The sequence below is a fragment of the Oncorhynchus mykiss genome, chromosome 4, assembly GCF_057628025.1.
Source record: "Oncorhynchus mykiss isolate SJ-2025 chromosome 4, ASM5762802v1, whole genome shotgun sequence".
NCBI classification, from domain to species: domain Eukaryota; kingdom Metazoa; phylum Chordata; class Actinopteri; order Salmoniformes; family Salmonidae; genus Oncorhynchus; species Oncorhynchus mykiss.
The window spans coordinates 10,207,501-10,227,023 of NC_143025.1; the positions used below are offsets into that span (position 1 = coordinate 10,207,501).

The following is a 19,523-nucleotide window of genomic DNA, read 5'->3' on the forward strand; positions in this document are numbered from 1 at the left end:
ATATGAGACCGTATACCACAGGTATGACAAAACATGTATTTTTAATGCTCTAATTACTTTATTGGTAACCAGTTTATAACAGCAATAAAGCACCTCGGGGGGGTTTGTGGTATATGGCCAATATACAACGGCTAAGGGCTGTATCCAGGCACTAGTCGATGTGTCGTGCTTAAGAACAGCACTTAGCCGTAGTATATTGGCCATATACCACACCCCCTCGGGCCTTATTGCTTAACTTTATATAGAGATATTTTTATTGTAACTTTATATAGAGCTATTTTCCTCATCTCCTTAATCTGGATTCAACCCCTAAAGTTGAGTCCGATTTCACAGAGAAGAAACTCACGCAGGAAGGACCTCATCTTGCAGGAACTTGGCAAGGTACACAGGGTCTTTGGTTAGAGAGATGATCCTCAACATGTCAGCCACCTGGGTAGAGGGAAGGAGAAATCAAAGCCTGTCAAATGACTCTGTTTTGAATGGATTCAGGTAGGAGGAAGTAATATGATGGGTTGTGGAGGTGGCTACGATTAGTCATTTCCTACCTCCTCCACTGTCTGCTCCACATTCGGTGTGTCGGCCTGCTGCTCAGAGGGGAGGAGTCGGCACATCTCCAACCTGAGAACCGCCTGCAGCTGGCACCTTAGAGAGACATAGTGTTGGTAATTGGTCATGTTCAGTAGGGCAAACAGTAGTAAAACATTATGAAACCAAAAACAAAAATGAGCGTTTCTTATTGGACCAGTAGTCTGTTTCAGTCGGTTTGACACTTGACGAAAACAAGCCTCTATTTAAAGCACACTTATCGGTGAAGACCATAAGTTGCTGTTCAATTTAATAATAATAATAATAAATAATAACAACAACAACAACAACAACAATAATATTTTGAAACCTGAGACTACTTTGTTTAACAGTCCCTACTTACTCTCTGAGTTTGCTGTCGGCGTCAGGAGCGTTGCTGTAAAGCTGGCGGATGGACTTGCTGGACTTGAGCAGGTTCTGTTGGACGAACAGCCAGACCTGCCGGGCAGAGAGAAAGAGTGAAGTCAGACGTATTCCCGACGAACATAAGGAAGTGGAACCCTTGTATTAAGGTTGGCCGATATCCGCATCTACACATCATCTAACTTGTTCAATATCGAGATAAATCAGTTTTAGTGCATGTGTAACCTTTATTCAATTAGCCAATTAAGTTAAGAACAAATTCTTATTTACGACGAAGGCCTACCCCGGCGACGCAGGGCCAACTGTGCACCGCCCTATGGGACACCCAATCACGGCCCGGATGTGATACAGTCTGGATTCGAACAAGGGACTGTAGTGGCGCCTCTTTCACCGAGATGCAGTGCCTTAGACCGCTACGCCACTCGGTAGCCCCATGATATACAATATCCTAATATTCTCCCAAACCTACCTTGCATTCACATTAGCCGTTCATCATGTCAAGTCAGGTATTACATCACATTAGCTGTTCATCATGTCAAGTCAGGTATTACATCACATTAGCTTGTTTACATCAAGGGAAGAAGAGATAGTGAGTGACCTTCAGGATTTTCAAACAGAACCTGTCCACTAGGTATTTTCTTCTCTACGTCTTTCTTACCCCCAGGTCTGGGTTGTGAGTCCCTGGAACATCTTACTCCCAGGTCTGGGTTGGGTCCCTGGAACGTCTTACCCCCAGGTCTGTCGTACCCCCAGGTCTGTCGTACCCCCAGGTCTGTCGTACCCCCAGGTCTGTCGTACCCCCAGGTCTGGGTTGGGTCCCTGGAACGTCTTACCCCCAGGTCGGTCTTACCCCCAGGTCTGTCTTACCTCCAGGTCTGGGTTGGGCCCCAGGAACGTCTTACCCCCAGGTCTGTCTTACCCCCAGGTCTGGGTTGGGTCCCTGGAACATCCTGACAGCAGAGAGGAGGTGCTGGGCCTCAGTGAGGAGGGAGGAGTCTCTCTCAGCCACCGTCTTCTCATAGCCGGCCTTCAGGTGGGACAGCAGCTCGGCCTCACTCTTGAAGTCTGACAGGAGAGTAGGCACGGAAGTTTGTGACAGTTATTAACTGGTGTGAGGTTCAGAACATTCATTGAAGATAAACAGAAAGTACAGAGCTGGCATGATTCCCTATGCTACATAGAACACCAAGAACCAACTCTGTTCTATAAAAGTAAAATGTTTTATTTGAATGCTCTGTAATACACCCATCTTCATTCCGCTGTCTAAAAATGATGAGAATAGGCCTCTTATCAATCATTTGACCATTAAAAGCTGAATCTGAACCATGCTGAGACTATGGGTTAGCCCTTTGGGAGCAGAACACTTAAGATATATCCCTGTTGTTGTGGTGGGGGCCAGACAGACAAGGCACCTGCGTCGGGCCAGACAGACAAGGCACCTGCGTCGGGCCAGACAGACAAGACACCTGCGTCGGGCCAGACAGACAAGACACCTGCGTCGGGCCAGACAGACAAGACACCTGCGTCGGGCCAGACAGACAAGACACTTGCGTCGGGCCAGACAGACAAGACACTTACGTTGGGCGTGGGGTCCAGTCTTGGCCCTGTTTCCTGTGCGTCTTTTCCCCAGCCTCTCCTGTCCCCTGCAGCCCTCTGCCCCCGACGCCCCCACCTCAGTCTCTCCAGCCTGGCTTTTCTGGGCCTTGACATTCAGACGGGCCACGTTCAGCATCTGCAGTGAGCGGCTCATCGTCTTCATCTTCTGCCTCACTGGCGTGCGCTGGGTGCCCCCTGCAGGCGGCAGGAGAATAGACAGACACTCAGCAGGGGAAGAACAACATGATAACAAGTGTCTCGTCATTGTAGGTTATGAGCTGCTACACCGATGGCGTATCACAGAAGAATTGCTCTTCGCCATCTGTTCACTGATTAGTACAAAAATATATAGAGACATTTCTAAAATACAAACAGAAGTCACTGACAATTGAGGGTGGGGGGGGTCCTTGAGAGATATGGGGGGGGGGGGGTTTCCTTACGTTTCTTCCCCGTCTTGTCACTGTGGGACTGGGAGGTTATTCTCTGGTAGAGGTCTGCCAGGCTGATGACCAAGTCCTGCTGAGGGCCCGACAGCTCCTCTTCCTGACCCTCGGTTTCACCCTCCGGCACCGCATGGAGCAGCCTGGACACACACGGACATGGACATAGTCAACAACAGGTTAAAGGTCATGATAAAGCAGTTCAGCTACATCTTTTATATATGTGTAAGAAAGACACTAACCACCGGGAAATTGTTATTTGGCCCTAGATCTATGTATTTAAAAACTAGGCGACAGTGGTCTAATGACATATTGAATATTAAGAAATTGTGATGTTTCAAATACACATAATTACAGACATAACGTTAAAAAGGGGAAATCATACCTCATTGACTCCATTAAGTGGGAGCTGACTCCTGATTGGTCTGCGTGCGGGAACCAGCCCTCCACCAGCCCAGCGGTCAGAGGGCTGGACCAATGGCTGAGCTCCTGCTGTGCCCAGTCAGGAACCTGGTGCTCAACTCGAGGAGCTGTGGAGGCAGGACAGTCTGTTACGATAACACTGCACCAATAAACTAATAGAGTGAATCATTTTCTGGAGATCTGTAATTTAATTAAACTCAATTTGATATAAAAAGTCAGACAATATAAAGTCAGACAATTAAAGTGACAGCAATGACAGAAGCAATGTGGAGCTCTCTCTCAGACCCTACCGTCGCCGCGAGTCGTCTCAGACCCTACCGTCGCCGCGAGTCGTCTCAGACCCTACCGTCGCCGCGAGTCGTCTCAGACCCTACCGTAAACGCGAGTCGTTAGTCATCTCAGACCCTACTGTAACTACGAGTCGCTAGTCATCTCAGACCCTACTGTAACTACTAGCCCTCGAGTCGTCTCAGACCCTACAGTCACCGCGAGTCGTCTCAGACCCTACCGTCGCCGCGAGTCGTCTCAGACCCTACCGTCGCCGCGAGTCGTCTCAGACCCTACCGTCGCCGCGAGTCGTCTCAGACTCTACCGTCGCCACGAGTCGTCTCATACTCTACCGTAACTGCGAGTCATCTCAGACCCTACCGTAACTACGAGTCGCTAGTCATCTCAGACCCTCCCGTAACTACGAGTCGCTAGTCATCTCAGACCCTCCCGTAACTACGAGTCGTTACTCATCTCATACCCTACCGTAACTGCGAGTCATCTCAGACCCTACCGTAACTACGAGTCGCTAGTCATCTCAGACCCTCCCGTAACTACGAGTCGTTACTCATCTCAGACCATAGCTTAACTACGAGTCGCTAGTCATCTCAGACAATACTGTAACTAAGTCGCTAGTCATCTCAGACCCTACTGTAACTACTAGCCGCGAGTCGTCTCAGACCCTACAGTCACCGCGAGTCTTTTCAGACCCTACCGTAAACGCGAGTCGTCTCAGACCCTACCGTAACTACGAGTCGCTAGTCATCTCAGATCCTACTGTAACCACGAGTCGCGAGTCATCTCAAACCGTACCCTGACACCAAGTCGTCTCAGACTCTACAGTAACCGCAAGTCGCCTCAGACCCTACCGTAAACGCGAGTCATCTCAGACCCTACCGTAAACGCGAGTCGTTAGTCATCTCAGACCCTACTGTAACTACGAGTCGCTAGTCATCTCAGACCCTACTGTAACTACTAGCCCTCGAGTCGTCTCAGACCCTACAGTCACCGCGAGTCGTCTCAGACCCTACAGTAACCGCAACTCTTTTCAGACCCTACCGCAAACGCAAGTCGTCTCAGACCCTACCGTAAACGCGAGTCGTCTCAGACCCTATCAAAACTGCGAGTCGCTAGTCATCTCAGACCCTACCGTAACCACGAGTCGCAAGTCATCTCAGATATGTCTAGGCGTATAATAAAGACAGAGGAAACAGAGCCAATCATAACCTCCATCTCCCTCCATGATGTCATAGAACCCTCCCAGGACACTGCTGACTATCTCGGGCAGGTCTGAGGAGTTGTCCGCCGCTGCTGGTGCGATGACATCCAAGGTCAGGGTGTGGTAGCTGGAAGCGACACTGGGCCGAAGGACGGTGAGCAAAGCCGTGAGGGCTGAGAGGGGAGACAGGAAGGCCGAGCACGGCAAGTCTCCTCCGTCACTCACCTCTGCAAACTGTGGAGACAACAAACTATTTATCAGCCCCAAAAACATTGATAATTTTGACATTACAGTAAAACACTAATTTTGATACTTATTAGCCTGATCTGTTGGGAGCATCATGACCATTGTGGAGCGGACCACACAGCGGAGTGGACCACACAGCGGAGTGGACCACACAGCGGAGTGGACCACACAGCGGAGTGGACCACACAGCGGAGTGGACAACAAAGTGAAGTGGACAACACAGCGAAGTGGACCACACAGCGGAGTGGACCACACAGCGGAGTGGAGTGGACAACACAGCGGACGGGACAACAGAGTGAAGTGGACAACACAGCGGAGTGGACAACAGAGTGGACAACACAGCGGACGGGACAACAGAGTGAAGTGGACAACAGAGCGGAGTGGACAACAGAGCGAAGTGGACAACACAGCGGAGTGGACAACACAGCGGAGTGGACAACAGAGTGAAGTGGACAACACAGCGGAGTGGACAACAGAGTGAAGTGGACAACAGAGCGAAGTGGTCAAATGTTTGTTTCAGTTTAGATTAAACCCTCTCATTTCAAATTGAACACAACACACTGACAACTAAACCAGGAAGACAACAGTACTTCTATGTCCTACACATTGTTGCCATATTGGGTGGTTTTATTCCCATTTGGAAAGTGTCAACAGAATCTGGCAACATTGGCGCTACGGTGTGGCTTTACCATGTGAAGAGCCTGGGCAGAGAGCTCCCTTAGTAGCTGTTGGAAGACAGCTTGGCCCTGGTCTGTGTGGTTGTTGATGGAACACTGCAGCACCCAGGACTCTGAGGACGCCTCTGTGAGGGAGTGGGCGTCCCAGCCCTGAAGGACCCCTTTCAGACACACCTCCACGGGGGCCGGGAGGAGCCTCTGTCTGAGGGCAACCGGCTCCAACGTCACCCTGCAGCTCTGTGGAGCATCACCTGAGTACATGACAGACAGCACACAGGGGAAAAACAGCATGTGAAACCAGATGGTTGTACTCTTATATCAATGATGAATACTATTCACTACTACAAGATTTACAAGTGTGGCCTTTTATTGTGGTTTGGTTAACATGTGTAGGCATAATAGCTTTGTTATGTCATGAGAGTTATCCAGTGACAGAGGGAGATTTTCCAAATGACAGTTCACTTCCATGCATCACAAACCTTGCCCCCATCGGAGGACTCCCCCCAGGACAGGAAACGCTAGGCGGTACAGTCGTTCTGAGGACAACAGGTATCCCATGCTAGAGTCGAGTGGAAAGGTCTCTCGCCCCAAAATGGCATCTGAAGGGGAGTCTACGGGGGACTGAACACTGTAGGACTTGTGTGGACAGCAGAGGTTTAGCAGGGCGTCCATGGGGACGACTCTACCACCCATCTCCCTCAACACCTCAGAAAGCATATCTGAGCCCCAGTGCTCCTCACTTCTCATAACCTGTAATGAGAAAGACAGGTCAGCAAGTATTTTAACAGATTCCCAATTACATTTGTCCAGTTATCTGAAAGCAACTGTCACTATTTACCTGGACGTATGAAGTGCTGTCCACCCAGTGAAGGACAACTTGACGTTGGACCAACATTTCATGGAGTCCCTTGGGTAGGATACGGTCAGACACGTCTGTGTGACTGGCACCTACAGGGATTCCAGCGAGGGACACATATTCTCCTAGATCTGCCCTGGAGTGAGGACAGCTTGACAAGAGGAATAACACATTTCTCCCCAGGCTTGACAATTCATCCTCTGGAGAAAGAGGGCCTCCTTTACCTGCTCGACCTCTCCTGGGTCTCAATGTCAATTTGGTGGGAGAGGTGATATCTGGTCTGTCCCATTGGAAGTCCAACAAAGCTTCTTTCAATGCATTCTGTATGGAAGCAGCAGGGCTGGTGGGTTGATTCCTTGGCTGAGCCGAGATTGTCTTCACACTTGCATCGAACTTTAATCGAAACTCCACCTCGAAGTCTTCGAAGGTTTTGTCTCGTAGTTCTTTAAAATCAGAGCCCCTGGATATCAGGTTACCATTGCGTCCAGTTCTTGATTGACAGAATTTGTAACCCCATCGCACCTTCTCGAATCCATACTTATATCCGAAATGAAGCAGAATTCGGAGAATGCCCTGCTTCAGTGGATGGTTTTGGACATTGACGTGTCCTGATGGCCGATAATCCACATCAATGACAAAAACTAAGTTATGCAAAGCCATAGCTGGAACGGGACACTTGCTCCATGTACACCAAGTAGATAGTAGTCACGAAGTTAGCAAATTTCTCAGCTGGTTGAACATGAACTGGCTAATGCTAACTTCAGATACAACAGTTGCTAACGTTAACTAGCTTGCTAGCTTCTTGGCTCAAGCTAGCGAAACAAGCTTTGTTTACGATTTTTTGTTTGTTTACCATAAACCGGTTTAGGAATGAGCAGACGCCCGCAACAATATAGTTACGACGTGTTGAATAGCTAATTATTTAGACGCAAAATTGCCACACGTTTGTTTTTTGTTTTTGTCATATTAAAACGTATCTACCATTATAGTTTTAAAGATTCGCCATTTTACAGCTCCTTCTCTCCTCAAACTCTTCGCGCCCCGGACTCGAAGCCCCTCCCTCTTTGCTGTGATTGGTAACATTGCACTTGATCGGTTCTCATTCGCTCAATGTGAGTAGAATACTTGTCGATGATTTGCCACCACTGTCACAGTAATCTCCGATTGGATAACTTTAACATCAATCATCTCTGTAAAATCTAAATACCCTATCAAAGTTCCGTAGTGTTTTTGAATGGGCTCCACGCTAATATCAAGTTCATGAAAATGAATTCATGAAAATAAATAAAATGAATTCATGAAAATGAATTCATGAAAATATCATGTGAGTGCTTCAAATTCCTTGGTGTCCACATCAACAACAAACTAGATTGGTCCAAACACACCAGGACTGTCTTGAAGAGGGTACAACAAAGCCTATTCTCCATCAGAAATCTAAAAGTATTTGGCATGGGTCCTGAGATCCTCAAAAGGTTCTACAGCAGCAACATCGAAAGCATCCTGACCAATTGCTCGGCCTCCGACCGCAGCTCAAGGCACTTCAGAGAGTAACATCACTGGGGCAGAGCTGCATGCCATCCAGGATCTCTACACCAGGCGGTGTCAGAGGAAGGCCCTAAAAATGGTCAAAGACCCCAGCCACCCCAGTCATAGACTGTTCTCTCTGCAAGCGGTACCGAAGTGCCAAGTCTAGGACAAAAAGGCTTTTCAACAGTTTTTACCCCTTTTACCCCTAAGTCTTATGGCTTATAAGACTCCTGTACAGGTAACCAATGGGTTACCCGGATCATTTGCATTGTGTACCCCCCCTCCCCCCCAACCCCTATTTTACGCTGCTGCTACTCTCTGTTTATCTTATATGCATAGTCACTTTAACTATACATTCATGGACATACTACCTAAATTGGCCCGACCAACCAGTGCTCCTAACCGGGCTATCTGCATTGTGTCCCACCACCCAACAACCCCTCTTTTTACGCTTCTGCTACTCTCTGTTCATCATATATGCATAGTCACTTTAACGATACCTACAATACTACCTCAATAAGCCTCAATAAGCCAAACTAACAGGTGTCTGTATATAGCCTTGCTACTCTTTTTTCAAATGTCTTTTTACTGTTGTTTTATTTCTTTACTTACCTACACACACACACATACCTTTTTTTTCCGCACCATTGGTTAGAGCTTGTAAGTAAGCATTTCACTGTAAGGTTTACACCTGTTGTATTCGGCGCACATGACAAATAAACTTTGATTTGATATTATATTCATATTCGTGGATTAATTTACCTTCACCCAATGCCTTTAATTAAGTTTTTCGATTTGACAGACTCACAGAGAGAATAAATTATTTAGGTGTGTACATTTGACTTCCGGCGCCGCCAGAGATGGCCGCCTCGCTTCGCGTTCCTAGGAAACTATGCAGTATTTAGTTTTTTTACCGTGTTACTTCTTACATTGGTACCTCAGGGAACCTTAGGTATTATTACATACAGCCGGGAGGAACTACTGGAAAAAAGAGCAACGACGGCCCTGAACAAACTTTATTTGACTCTATGTAAACTGGAAACCACATATCCTGAGGCTGCATTCATCATAGCTGGGAATTTTAACAAGGGTAATCTGACAACAAGACTCCCTAAATGATATCAGCATATTGATTGTGCTACCAGGGCTGGCTGGTAAAACCCTGGATCATTGTTATTCTAACTTCCGCGACGCATATAAGGTCCTCCCCCGCCCTCCTTTTGGAAAAGCTGACCACGGCTCCATTTTGTTGCTCCCAGCCTATAGACAGAGACTAAAACAGGAAACTGAAAGCTGGAACCACTGCTTTTAACCAGGGCAAGGTGACCGGAAACATGACCGAATACAAACAGTGTAGCTATTCCCTCCGCAAGGCAATCAAACAAGCTAAGCGTCAGTATAGAGACAAAGTAGAGTCGCAATTCAACGGCTCAGACACAAGAGGTATGTGGCAGGGTTTACAGTCAATCACAGATTACAAAAAGAAAACCCTTGCAAGGCTGCAGGCCCAGACAGCATCCCCACCTCAGAGCATGAGCAGAGCAGCTGGCTGCTGTGTTTAGGGACATATTCAATCAATCCTTATCCCAGTCTGTTGTTCCCACATGCTTCAAGAGGGCCACCATTGTTCCTGTTCCCAAGAAAGCTAAGGTAACTGAGCTAAACGACTACCGCCCTGTAGCACTCACTTCCGTCATCATGAAGTGCTTTGAGAGACTAGTCAAGGACCATATCACCTCCACCCTACCTGACACCCAAGACCCACTCCAATTTGCTTACCGCCCCAATAGGTCCACAGACGACGCAATCGCAACCACACTGCACACTGCCCTAACCCATCTGGACAAGAAGAACACCTATGTGAGAATGCTGTTCATCGACTACAGCTCAGCATTTAACACCATAGTACCCCCCAAACTCGTCATCAAGACCCTGGGTCTCGACCCCGCCCTGTGCAACTGGTTTGTGGACTTCCTGACGGGCCGCTCCCAGGTGGTGAGGGTAGGTAACAACATCTCCACCCCGCTGATCCTCAACACAATCCCCCACAAGGGTGCATTCTGAGCCCTCTCCTGTACTCCCTGTTCACCCACGACTGCGTGGCCATGCACGCCTCCAACTCAATCATCAAGTTTGCAGACGACACTACAGTGGTAGGCTTGATTACCAACAACGACGAGACGGCCTACAGGGAGGAGGTGAGGGCCCTCGGAGTGTGGTGTCAGGAAAATAACCTCACACTCAACGTCAACAAAACAAAGGAGATGATTGTGGACTTCAGGAAACAGCAGAGGGAGCACCCACCTATCCATATCGACGGGACAGTAGTGGAGAGGGTAGTAAGTTTTAAGTTCCTTGGCGTATACATCACAGACAAACTGAATTGGTCCACCCACACAGACAGCGTGGCTTGTCACCAAAAGCACTCACAAACTTCTACAGATGCACAATCGAGAGCATCCTGTCAGGCTGTATCACCGCCTGGTAAGACAACTGCTCCGCCCACAACCGTAAGGCTCTCCAGAGGGTAGTGAGGTCTGCACAACGCATCACCGGGGGCAAACTACCTGCCCTCCAGGACACCTACACCACCCGATGTCACAGGAAGGCCATAAAGATCATCAAGGACAACAACCACCCGAGCCACTGCCTGTTCACCCCGCTTTCATCCAGAAGGCGAAGTCAGTACATGTGCATCAAAGCAGGGACCGAGAGACAGAAAAACAGCTTCTATCTCAAGGCCATCAGACTGTTATACAGCCACCACTAACATTGAGTGGCTGCTGCCAACATACTGACTCAACTCCTGCCACTTTAATAATGGAAAAATTGATGTAAAAATGTATCACTAGCCACTTTAAACAATATTCCATGGCTAAGGGCTGTTCTTAACCATGACGCAAAGCGGAGTGCCTGCATCCAGCTCTTTGCCGTGGTATATTGGCCATATACCACCACTGTATGCTGCAGCATAAATGATGTAATATGCCAGGGAGATATGTACATACTGTAGCTAAGAAAGTAATACTAGGTGTATGTTGTGTAGTCAGCTATTAGCAGCCCATATGCCTCACCCTAATAAGTCGGTCCCTTTCCCCCTCATAACTTAGCCTACTGTTCTGACTTGGTGGTGCAGATGTAGTCTATAGCCTGTTTTAGAGAAATGTCATCATCTAATATTGTAAGAGGTGTCATTGTCTGCTTATATGCCCCCTTTATTTATCCTATTGTTCTGACCTGGTGTAAAGGGAGAAGAATACTGAAAGAACGGCCCATCTTCTGAATTCTGTCACTGTACATTACAAAAGTATTGACAAAAAAATAGTTTTATTGACTATGTCCGTCTTAGCTCATGAATGTATTAATCTAAATTACGGATTGCCTCTTATCCGCTCATCATTCCCTTATGCCATAGTTTGTACATCTCAATTGGTTATAAGCCTATTACTCATATAAGTCTATTTCATTACTCTTATTCATAATTTCAGGAAATGTTGGAATTATTTAATTATTTTGCTTAATTTGTGTGTTATATTAAGCTCATGTGCTTTTCTTGAGGAGGAAGGGGTACGATATAAATGTTGTTGGGTCTGTAACCATGTAGGCCAAAGAAAGGTTTCTTCCCAATCAAATATTTTTAATAGACATGTGATTCCAGTTGATATCGCGAGGGTTGTTTTGTTTACGCATGACGTATATTGTCTATAAAAGTGGATCTTCATGATTGTATTGTCCTTCCTTTTGAGACCACATGGGCCTAATAAAATACTTCAAATGGTAAGCTAACCACTGACTCTGGGTCTCTGTCTTTCTCCCTCTGTGTGGTGACTTAAAGAAGAGTAAAGTTAAGGCCACAACATCTTGCTGAATGTATCTGAATTTCTGTCGGTGTCCGTTATGTAAGTGTTGAACAAATAGGCCTACCTCGTCGCAGCTCGTTTGTTTGAATTTCCTTATACTTAATTATAATAGAACAACCATTATGAATTTACTGAACATAAATGTAATAATGTTTGTGTATGGTTCAAAGGTCAAAACTCATGTCGAGGTTCATTATTATTGAAGGAGAATGCGGTTCTTCTCGACTCGCACAAATCCACAAGGAGTCAGTAGAAACCACATTTGTTTAAGCAAGTCAGCCATAATCAGCTATAGTTTTTAAAAAGGCAGTAAATGAGGCTGAAGGAACTGTTTCGCTGCCAGACAAGGCTCCATTGATGTGTGGCATGTGTAGCGGTGGTAAGGATCTACTCCATGGTGCTGAAAAGAAAGCTCTGCTGTTGGGACAGCTTTATGTAGGCCATAACAGTTTGTGGGCACCGTTTGTCACCGTTACAGGGCAATTCATGTATTCTTTAGTGTTGTGCTGTGGCTTTGCAGGCATGCATAAAAAAATGGAGTTTGCCAAAACAAGATTTACATGCTAAAATCGCCACTGGGGGGAAGGACGTGGATCAGAAAACCAGTAAGTATATGGTGTGACCACCATTTGCCTCATGCAAAGCGACATCTCCTTCACTTAGGCGAGCTGTTGATTGTGGCCTATGGAATGTTGTCCTACTCCTCTTCAATGGCTGTGTGAAGTTGCTGGATATTGGCGGGAACCAGAACACGCTGTCGTACAGATCGATCCAGAGCATCCCAAACATGGGTGGCATGTCTGGTAAGGATGCAGGCCATGGAAGAACTTGGGACATTTTTAGCTACCAGGTATTGTGTACAGATTCTTCCGACATGGGGCTGTGCATTATCATGCTGAAAACTTGAGGTGATGGTGGCGGATGAATGGCACGACAATGGGCCTCAAGATCTCATCATGGTATCTCTGTGCATTGAATTGCCATCGATGAAATGCAATTGTTTTCGTTGTACAAAGCTTATGCCTGTCCGTACCATAACCCCACCGCCACCACAGGAAACTCTGTTCACAATGTTGACATCAGCAAACTGTTTGCCCACATGACGCCATACTGCCTGGTACAGTTGAACCCGGGATTCATCCGTGAAACGCACACTTCTCCAGCGTGCCAATGGTCATCAAAGGAGAGCATTTTCCCACTAAAGTCAGTTACGACGCCGAACTGAAGTCAGGCAAGACCCTGGTGAGAACGACGAGCACACAGATGAGCTTCTCGAAGACGGTTTCTGACAGTTTGTGCATACATTCTTCGGCTCTGCAAACCCACATTTTCATCAGCTGTCTGAGTGGCTGGTCTCAGACGATCCACAGTTGAAGAAGCCAGATGTGGAGGTCCTGAGCTGGCGTATTTGCACATTGTCTGCGGTTGTGAAGCCTGTTGGACATACTTTTCTATGGTAGAGAAATTTACATTAAATTATCTGGCAGCAGCTCTGGTGGACATTCCTGCAGTCAGCATGCCAATTGCACACTCCCTCAAAACTTGAGACATATGTGGCACTGTGTTGTGTGACATAACTGCACATTTTAGAGTTGCCTTTTATTGTCCCCAGCACAAGGTGCACCTGTGTAATGATCATGCTGTTTAATCAGCTTCTTGATATGCCACACCTGTCAGGTAGATGGATTATCTTGGCAAAGAAGAAATGCTCACTAACAGGGATGTAAACACATTTGTGCACAACATTGAGAGAAATAAGCTTTTTGTGCATATGGAACTGGGATCTTTTATTTCAACTCATGAAACATGAGACCAATACTTTACATGTTGCGTTTATATTTTTGTTCAGTGTAATTTTACATTTACTATGTTATGTCTTGTCTGAGACCAGGCTGCGGGTCACAGGTCTACTGTTAAAGTCTGTGGAAGTCTTCACAAAGTGGACTTTATTAGAAACAATCATTTCTGGTAATCTGTTTTGAAATGCATCTCAGGGTGATGAGTTAGTGGCCAGACTGATGTTATTGACACATTGAAATCAAATGTATACTTTCCAGAAAATATATTTTTCTATTACTTAAAGAAAATCACACATACATTTTCTCCTAAAGCCGCTCATTTATGATGTTGCTTTAATTTTGTATGGAGTAATTAGCTCCTGATGAATAATTGATTGTCCCAGATCATCCTGTGCTTAAAGCCTATACGTTCAGCCTTAAAGCTTATGACTAAAATACGTTTTTCAATCAGAATTCTTTGCATCTCTTAGTTGTACACGTACCACAAAAATCTCAGCAGGCAACTTAAGAAGTCCACTATCACGCAATACTTAAAAAATGCCCACTGTTACACTCGTACCTTGTTGTCTGTCCTGTGCAGTTGAGGCATTAGAAGTCGTGGGCGTGTTCCAGTGGATCAGTTTTTATGAAGTCGGTGCAAATTGGTTAGACATCTCTTCAACCAGTTAATTGTACACATTTATTTTGAAATTATAAAGAACAACTTTAATCAACAATGGCAGCTCAAGATTCACAATAGTGTTTAGTTTGTTAAAATAGAGACCTTGAAAATGTTTTCTGTTGAAAAATAAAAAACTTAAGTAAAGTATAATTATTGATTATGTTGGCCTAGATCGGCGGCGCACAATTGGCACAGCGTCGTCCGGGTTAGGGTTTGGCCAGGGTAGGCCGTCATTGTAAATAAGAATCTGTTCTTAACCGACTTGCCCTAGTTAAATAAAGGTTAAATAAATAAATCAAATATAAAATAAATACAAAAATCTCTCTCTGGTACAAACAATATATTTTGAAAAAATGTCCTTTGTCTGGGCTCTGTCCATTTTATTGCCAAAAACCATGTACAACAAACTACGTGTTTCAAACCTGATATAAAGTTTTACCACATCACACACCATTAGAGCTTTGTTAACAGACATATGACAGTAGTTGTCATGTATCAGAAAAAAACATAAATTACATTTCTTAGAAATTAAAGAGATTTCACTGAAAATTAAAGTTTGTCATACGTTTTCAGACTTGAAAAGAAGAATGACAACATCCCAGTACCCAGAGTTTGTACTGGTAACCCATGTTATCGTTTGTGTATTATTATTTCTCTATATTGTTCGGAAGGTCCTGTAAGTAAGAATTTCACTGTTGTTTACGAAGCATGTGACAAATGAAATTAGATTTGAATCCCAAATGAATGGACATTTGTACATGTAACCTTTATTTAGCTAGGCAAGTCAGTTTTAAGAACAAATTCTTACTTACAATGACAGGCTACCAGGGAACAGTGGGTTAACTGCCTTGTTCAGGGGCAGAACGACAGATTTTTACCTTGTCAGCTCAAGGATTCGATCCAGCAACCTTTCGGTTACTGGCCCAACGCTCTAACCACTAGACTAACTGCTGAAAACCATCTAATTTCCTGGTTTGATTTGGTTTCATATCTTTTCCATTCATTTGGGGGTGAAGGCAAATAACTTAATCTACACAACAGATGTTGTGGGATGTGATTTTTCTTCACAGACTTCTTCAGTTCTGAAAATGTCTAACTTGGACTTGAGAGTGTAACGTTTGTAAAAAGGGCGTAATAAATAGTTGATTGGAATTTGATAACGTGATAGCGTTCCGTAAAAATGGCCATTGAACAGATTCCCAGATTTCAGACTGTAGCAAGAGCCGTGACCTGAGGGGTGTCCTCTTAACATAGTCTCTACCTTCCAACAACACATTTTACACAACGTGCATTGTTATGTGTTCTCAGTCATTGGCAATATTTATTCTGTGAGTTCGCAGATGTCTCTTCAGACTTGCTGCTAACTTCAAGTAAGTTCCACACAAATGACATTGAACTCCTTCCCCCGTATGAGTCCTCATATGCACTGTCAGGTTTCCCTTGAGGTTGAAGCGTCTGCCACATTCGTTGCAGCAATGTGGTTTCTCCTGTGTGTGAGTCATCATATGCTTTGTCAGGCTTCCCTTCTCGCCGAAGCACTTGCCACATTCTTTGCACTGAAACGGTTTCTCCCCAGTGTGAGTCCTCGTATGCTTTATCAAGTCTGACTCGCAGTAGAAAGCCTTGTCACATTCTTTGCACGGATGCGATTTTTCCCCCGTGTGATTTTGCCTATGCAGTTTCAGACGACCTTTTGTCGACAAGCATTTCCCACACAAATCACATTTAAAAATCAGCCCTGTATGCAGATTAACCATGTGATTTTTCAGGCTTTCCTTGTGAAAGAAACGTTTGCCACAGACCGCGCAGCGATGTGGTCTCTCCACTGTGTGAATCTTCATGTGTCGGGTCAGGTATCGGTTTAAGGCGAAACACTGGCCACATGTATCGCACATGTATGGTCTGTCTTCACTGTGCCGTAACTGCCGGTGCCTTTCCAGACCACTTGCTGTCGCAAAGTATTTTACGCACACATCACACTTCGGATCCGTCAACTCACTGGTTTCTTTTCTTGGCCGTCCTCGTCGTCTCTTTGACCCCGACAGAGGTATTCTCTTCTCCACTCTATGCACTTTTCCGCCATTACTTTCATCATTGTCACTTTCCGGATTTACTTCCGAGGGGGGCTGATAGTCACTGGTTGATTCTGATTCTCTGTTGCCATCAGATTCTTTTTGGTTCTCTACCGTTATGATGTTGAAAGAGTTCCAAGTAGACTCTTCAGTATCAGACTCCACTGGCCCCAGATAGGAGCTCCACTCCTGCTGCCCAGAGTTAACCTTCTCTTCAGAGACAGTGAGCCGCTGGAGGTCTGGAGGAAAGGAGAAAGGATGAAATTTGATGAAAACTTAAAACGCTGAAAAGAGACAAGAAATAGGGCTCTACCTCTATTTCCTGTCTTGTTGTGTCAGATGTAAGTGAAGTTACATAAAATATGTATTTGAAAACCAGCTATAGGCTAAGGCTAACAAAGGCTGAGTACTGAGGCTAACTGAGTATGGTGGCAATCCAACAGTTGGCTTTTGCTTGTGAATTTTTTATCCATTGGACTGAACACGCATGATGCGTCCCAGTAAATAGCCCAGGTATTATCAACTTCACATCGCCTACCTTACCTAATAAATCAGACTTTTAAACACATTCTTTATATACAGTCTGAAACTAATGACTGGGTAAATCCATATGAATTCAATCGCTTTTTGACAGTGTACCTTTTGATTTAAACAACAAAAACTTTCCATACATGTTTGTCCACGGAAAGAAGTGGCAAAACATTGTCGAAACATTCAGGAGATCAAGGTGCTCGAAGTTGACCCATTTTGCATACCCCACCATACCATGAGACATCCATGTCTTCTTCACTGGAATAGATACAAAAATACAGGCGTCCTTCCAAACTCAGTTGCCGCAGAGGAAGGAAACCGCTGAGGGATTTCACCATGAGACCAATTGTGACTTAAACAGTTACAGAGTTTAATGGCTGTGATAAGAGAAAACAGAGGATGGATCCCCAACATTGTAGTTACTTCACAATACTAACCAAATTGACCAACCTGGTCTCAAAACATTTCATATGATTCTGTATGTAAATGAGAGAAACAGCATGTTGCGTTTGGTATGGTTACAGATGGCCACTTAAGACCAAAAAAACAAAAAAAAAGTGTTTGGTCGGGGTGGATCTGTGGGCATACAACGCGAACGTCTAGCAACTCAAAGATTGTCAGTTCAAATCTCATCACAGACAATTTAGCATTTTTGCTACTTTTCATCTACTTACAGTGCATTCGTGAAGTATTCAGACCCCTTCCCTTTTTTCCACTTTTTGTTAAATTACAGCATTGTTCTAAAATGGATTAAACAAAAAAATTATCCTCATCAATCTAGACACAATACCCTATAAAGACAAAGCAAAAACTGTTTATGAAAAACAAAGAAATAATTAAAAATATATATATTTTTTTATAGAGACCTTGGTGATTGTGTGAGTGTAATCAGATTGAAAACATTAGGAAATGTTATTGACATCGAACAGATTATATAGCCTACTAAGCAGATGTGTAACAAATTGTGTTTAATTTGTAGCATAGGCCTATGAATTGGGCTGATATGTTCTGTTGTGCTGACTATTAGCTGAGAAAAACAAACAGGAGTTCCCATACCTGGAATAAATCAAATTTACTTTCACCCCTGAAAATACAGTTGAATCACGTTTTTGATTGCACTGGGCCTTTAACCATTTTAAACGTCAACTCAATAGGGTGCTGTCAGTTGGACGTCCCAAGGATATCGGATTACTTTTAGTCAGTAGCTAGATAACTATGTAACTAAGTGATGTATTACGCAAAGCCTCTCAAATCAAATGACACAAATTAGTCTACAATGTAAAATGAATGTCAAATAGAGAGACGTAGTCACAAACCTGCTAATCTATGCAACTTTATCTCTGGTTTGAAAACCAAATCCAGCAGTCTTCGTAGACGTGCATTCGCCCGTTCCAAACGGGATATTTCTTCCTGATACTCTGCGATCGTTTTTTTAACTACTACAGATATCTCCAAAGGAACTGCTGTTAATTTTTCGTTGAGAAACACATTGAGCTGCTGAAGTTTAGACATTTTTGGGAGCAAAGGGATTAGTGGGAGAATGTATAATTATTTTTCTATTCAAGTGTCACTATAACTACGGGTTTGAAAACAGGAAATTACGTTTTCTTATTTGCATTTGTTTGGCGGATCGCAACAAACTGGAAAGTTGCACACACCGCCGCTTACTGTACTGGAGTGTGAGTCCGGTCACGGTCTACCTACACAACTATAGTATGTTACCAAAACCTTTATAAATCCATACAAACCTCACCCCCCCCTACCCCAAACCCCATCCAACCTGTCTGACCCATCAAACAAACCCTCCCTACCTAAATCACACAGTTCACAATATAATAAACATGTCCGACAGTTTCCTCTACCATACACCCATCACCAGTGTTTAATTTGAGCCGGATCCTGTACACATCTCCGTATTGGAATATTTCGTTCCGGAACCTAATTTGGCCGGATCCGGTACCTCTCGTGGCATGAAAAATAATTGGCACTTTTTGCAACGTAAAGATTATAATTAAAGCGATTAAAGTTAATTATAGTGGCCTCTTCGTTAATTGTTCCCCCGGACCTGATATTCTAAAAGTTGATTCGGGTTGAGTCGGCCCGGCGCGCCTGCTCTCACACAGAACTAGAATGAGATTCACTTTCAATTATCTCTCGTCCTCTCTCGGCTCTGACAGACATGAGCCTGCAACTCTAATCTCTCCAGCGTTGCACCTTTCGGTTACTGGCTCAACGCTCTTATCCACTAGGCTACATGTCGCCGATTGCATGGCTGTGTGCTTGATTTTATACACCTGTCAGCAACGAGTGTGGCTGAAATAACCGAAACAACACTAATTTGAAGGGCTGTCCACATACTTGTCTATGTATAGTATATAATATTTTGTTTTCTATCCATTGA

At 44.8% G+C, this 19,523-nt stretch overlaps 2 protein-coding genes across 9 annotated transcripts in view; both read right to left on the reverse strand.

Annotated features, from left to right (window-relative positions):
* Positions 1-7,746, reverse strand: part of LOC110522723 (TopBP1-interacting, checkpoint, and replication regulator) — a 24,205-nt gene extending 16,459 nt beyond the window's left edge. For all 7 annotated transcript variants that reach the window (XM_090231087.1, XM_090231086.1, XM_036968908.2 and 4 more), the window contains exons 1-11: positions 6,655-7,746; positions 6,296-6,566; positions 5,829-6,067; positions 4,902-5,127; positions 3,370-3,514; positions 2,985-3,127; positions 2,527-2,739; positions 1,868-2,013; positions 929-1,023; positions 546-642; positions 347-429 (exon numbers count right to left, since the gene is read on the reverse strand). In XM_090231087.1, coding sequence (XP_090087213.1) covers positions 347-429; positions 546-642; positions 929-1,023; positions 1,868-2,013; positions 2,527-2,739; positions 2,985-3,127; positions 3,370-3,514; positions 4,902-5,127; positions 5,829-6,067; positions 6,296-6,566; positions 6,655-7,332 — 2,336 coding nt within the window. In that variant the 5' untranslated portion in view covers positions 7,333-7,746. The remainder of the gene's footprint in view (positions 1-346; positions 430-545; positions 643-928; positions 1,024-1,867; positions 2,014-2,526; positions 2,740-2,984; positions 3,128-3,369; positions 3,515-4,901; positions 5,128-5,828; positions 6,068-6,295; positions 6,567-6,654) is intronic.
* Positions 7,747-14,523: 6,777 nt separating this feature from the next.
* On the reverse strand, positions 14,524-18,766 carry LOC110521252 (uncharacterized). Of its 2 annotated transcripts, XM_090231098.1 has the most exons (3): positions 18,439-18,766; positions 17,797-17,862; positions 14,524-16,830 (listed from the first exon to the last, which is right to left on the reverse strand). In XM_090231098.1, exons 1-3 carry the CDS (start codon positions 18,632-18,634, stop codon positions 15,824-15,826), a joined length of 1,269 nt encoding a protein of 422 aa, XP_090087224.1. In that variant the 5' UTR covers positions 18,635-18,766; the 3' UTR covers positions 14,524-15,823. The 2 variants fall into 2 exon arrangements, with proteins under 2 accessions (XP_090087224.1, XP_021454373.2); XM_021598698.3 differs by lacking the exon at positions 17,797-17,862 and having other exon boundaries at positions 18,439-18,765.
* Between the last annotated feature and the right edge of the window lie 757 nt (positions 18,767-19,523).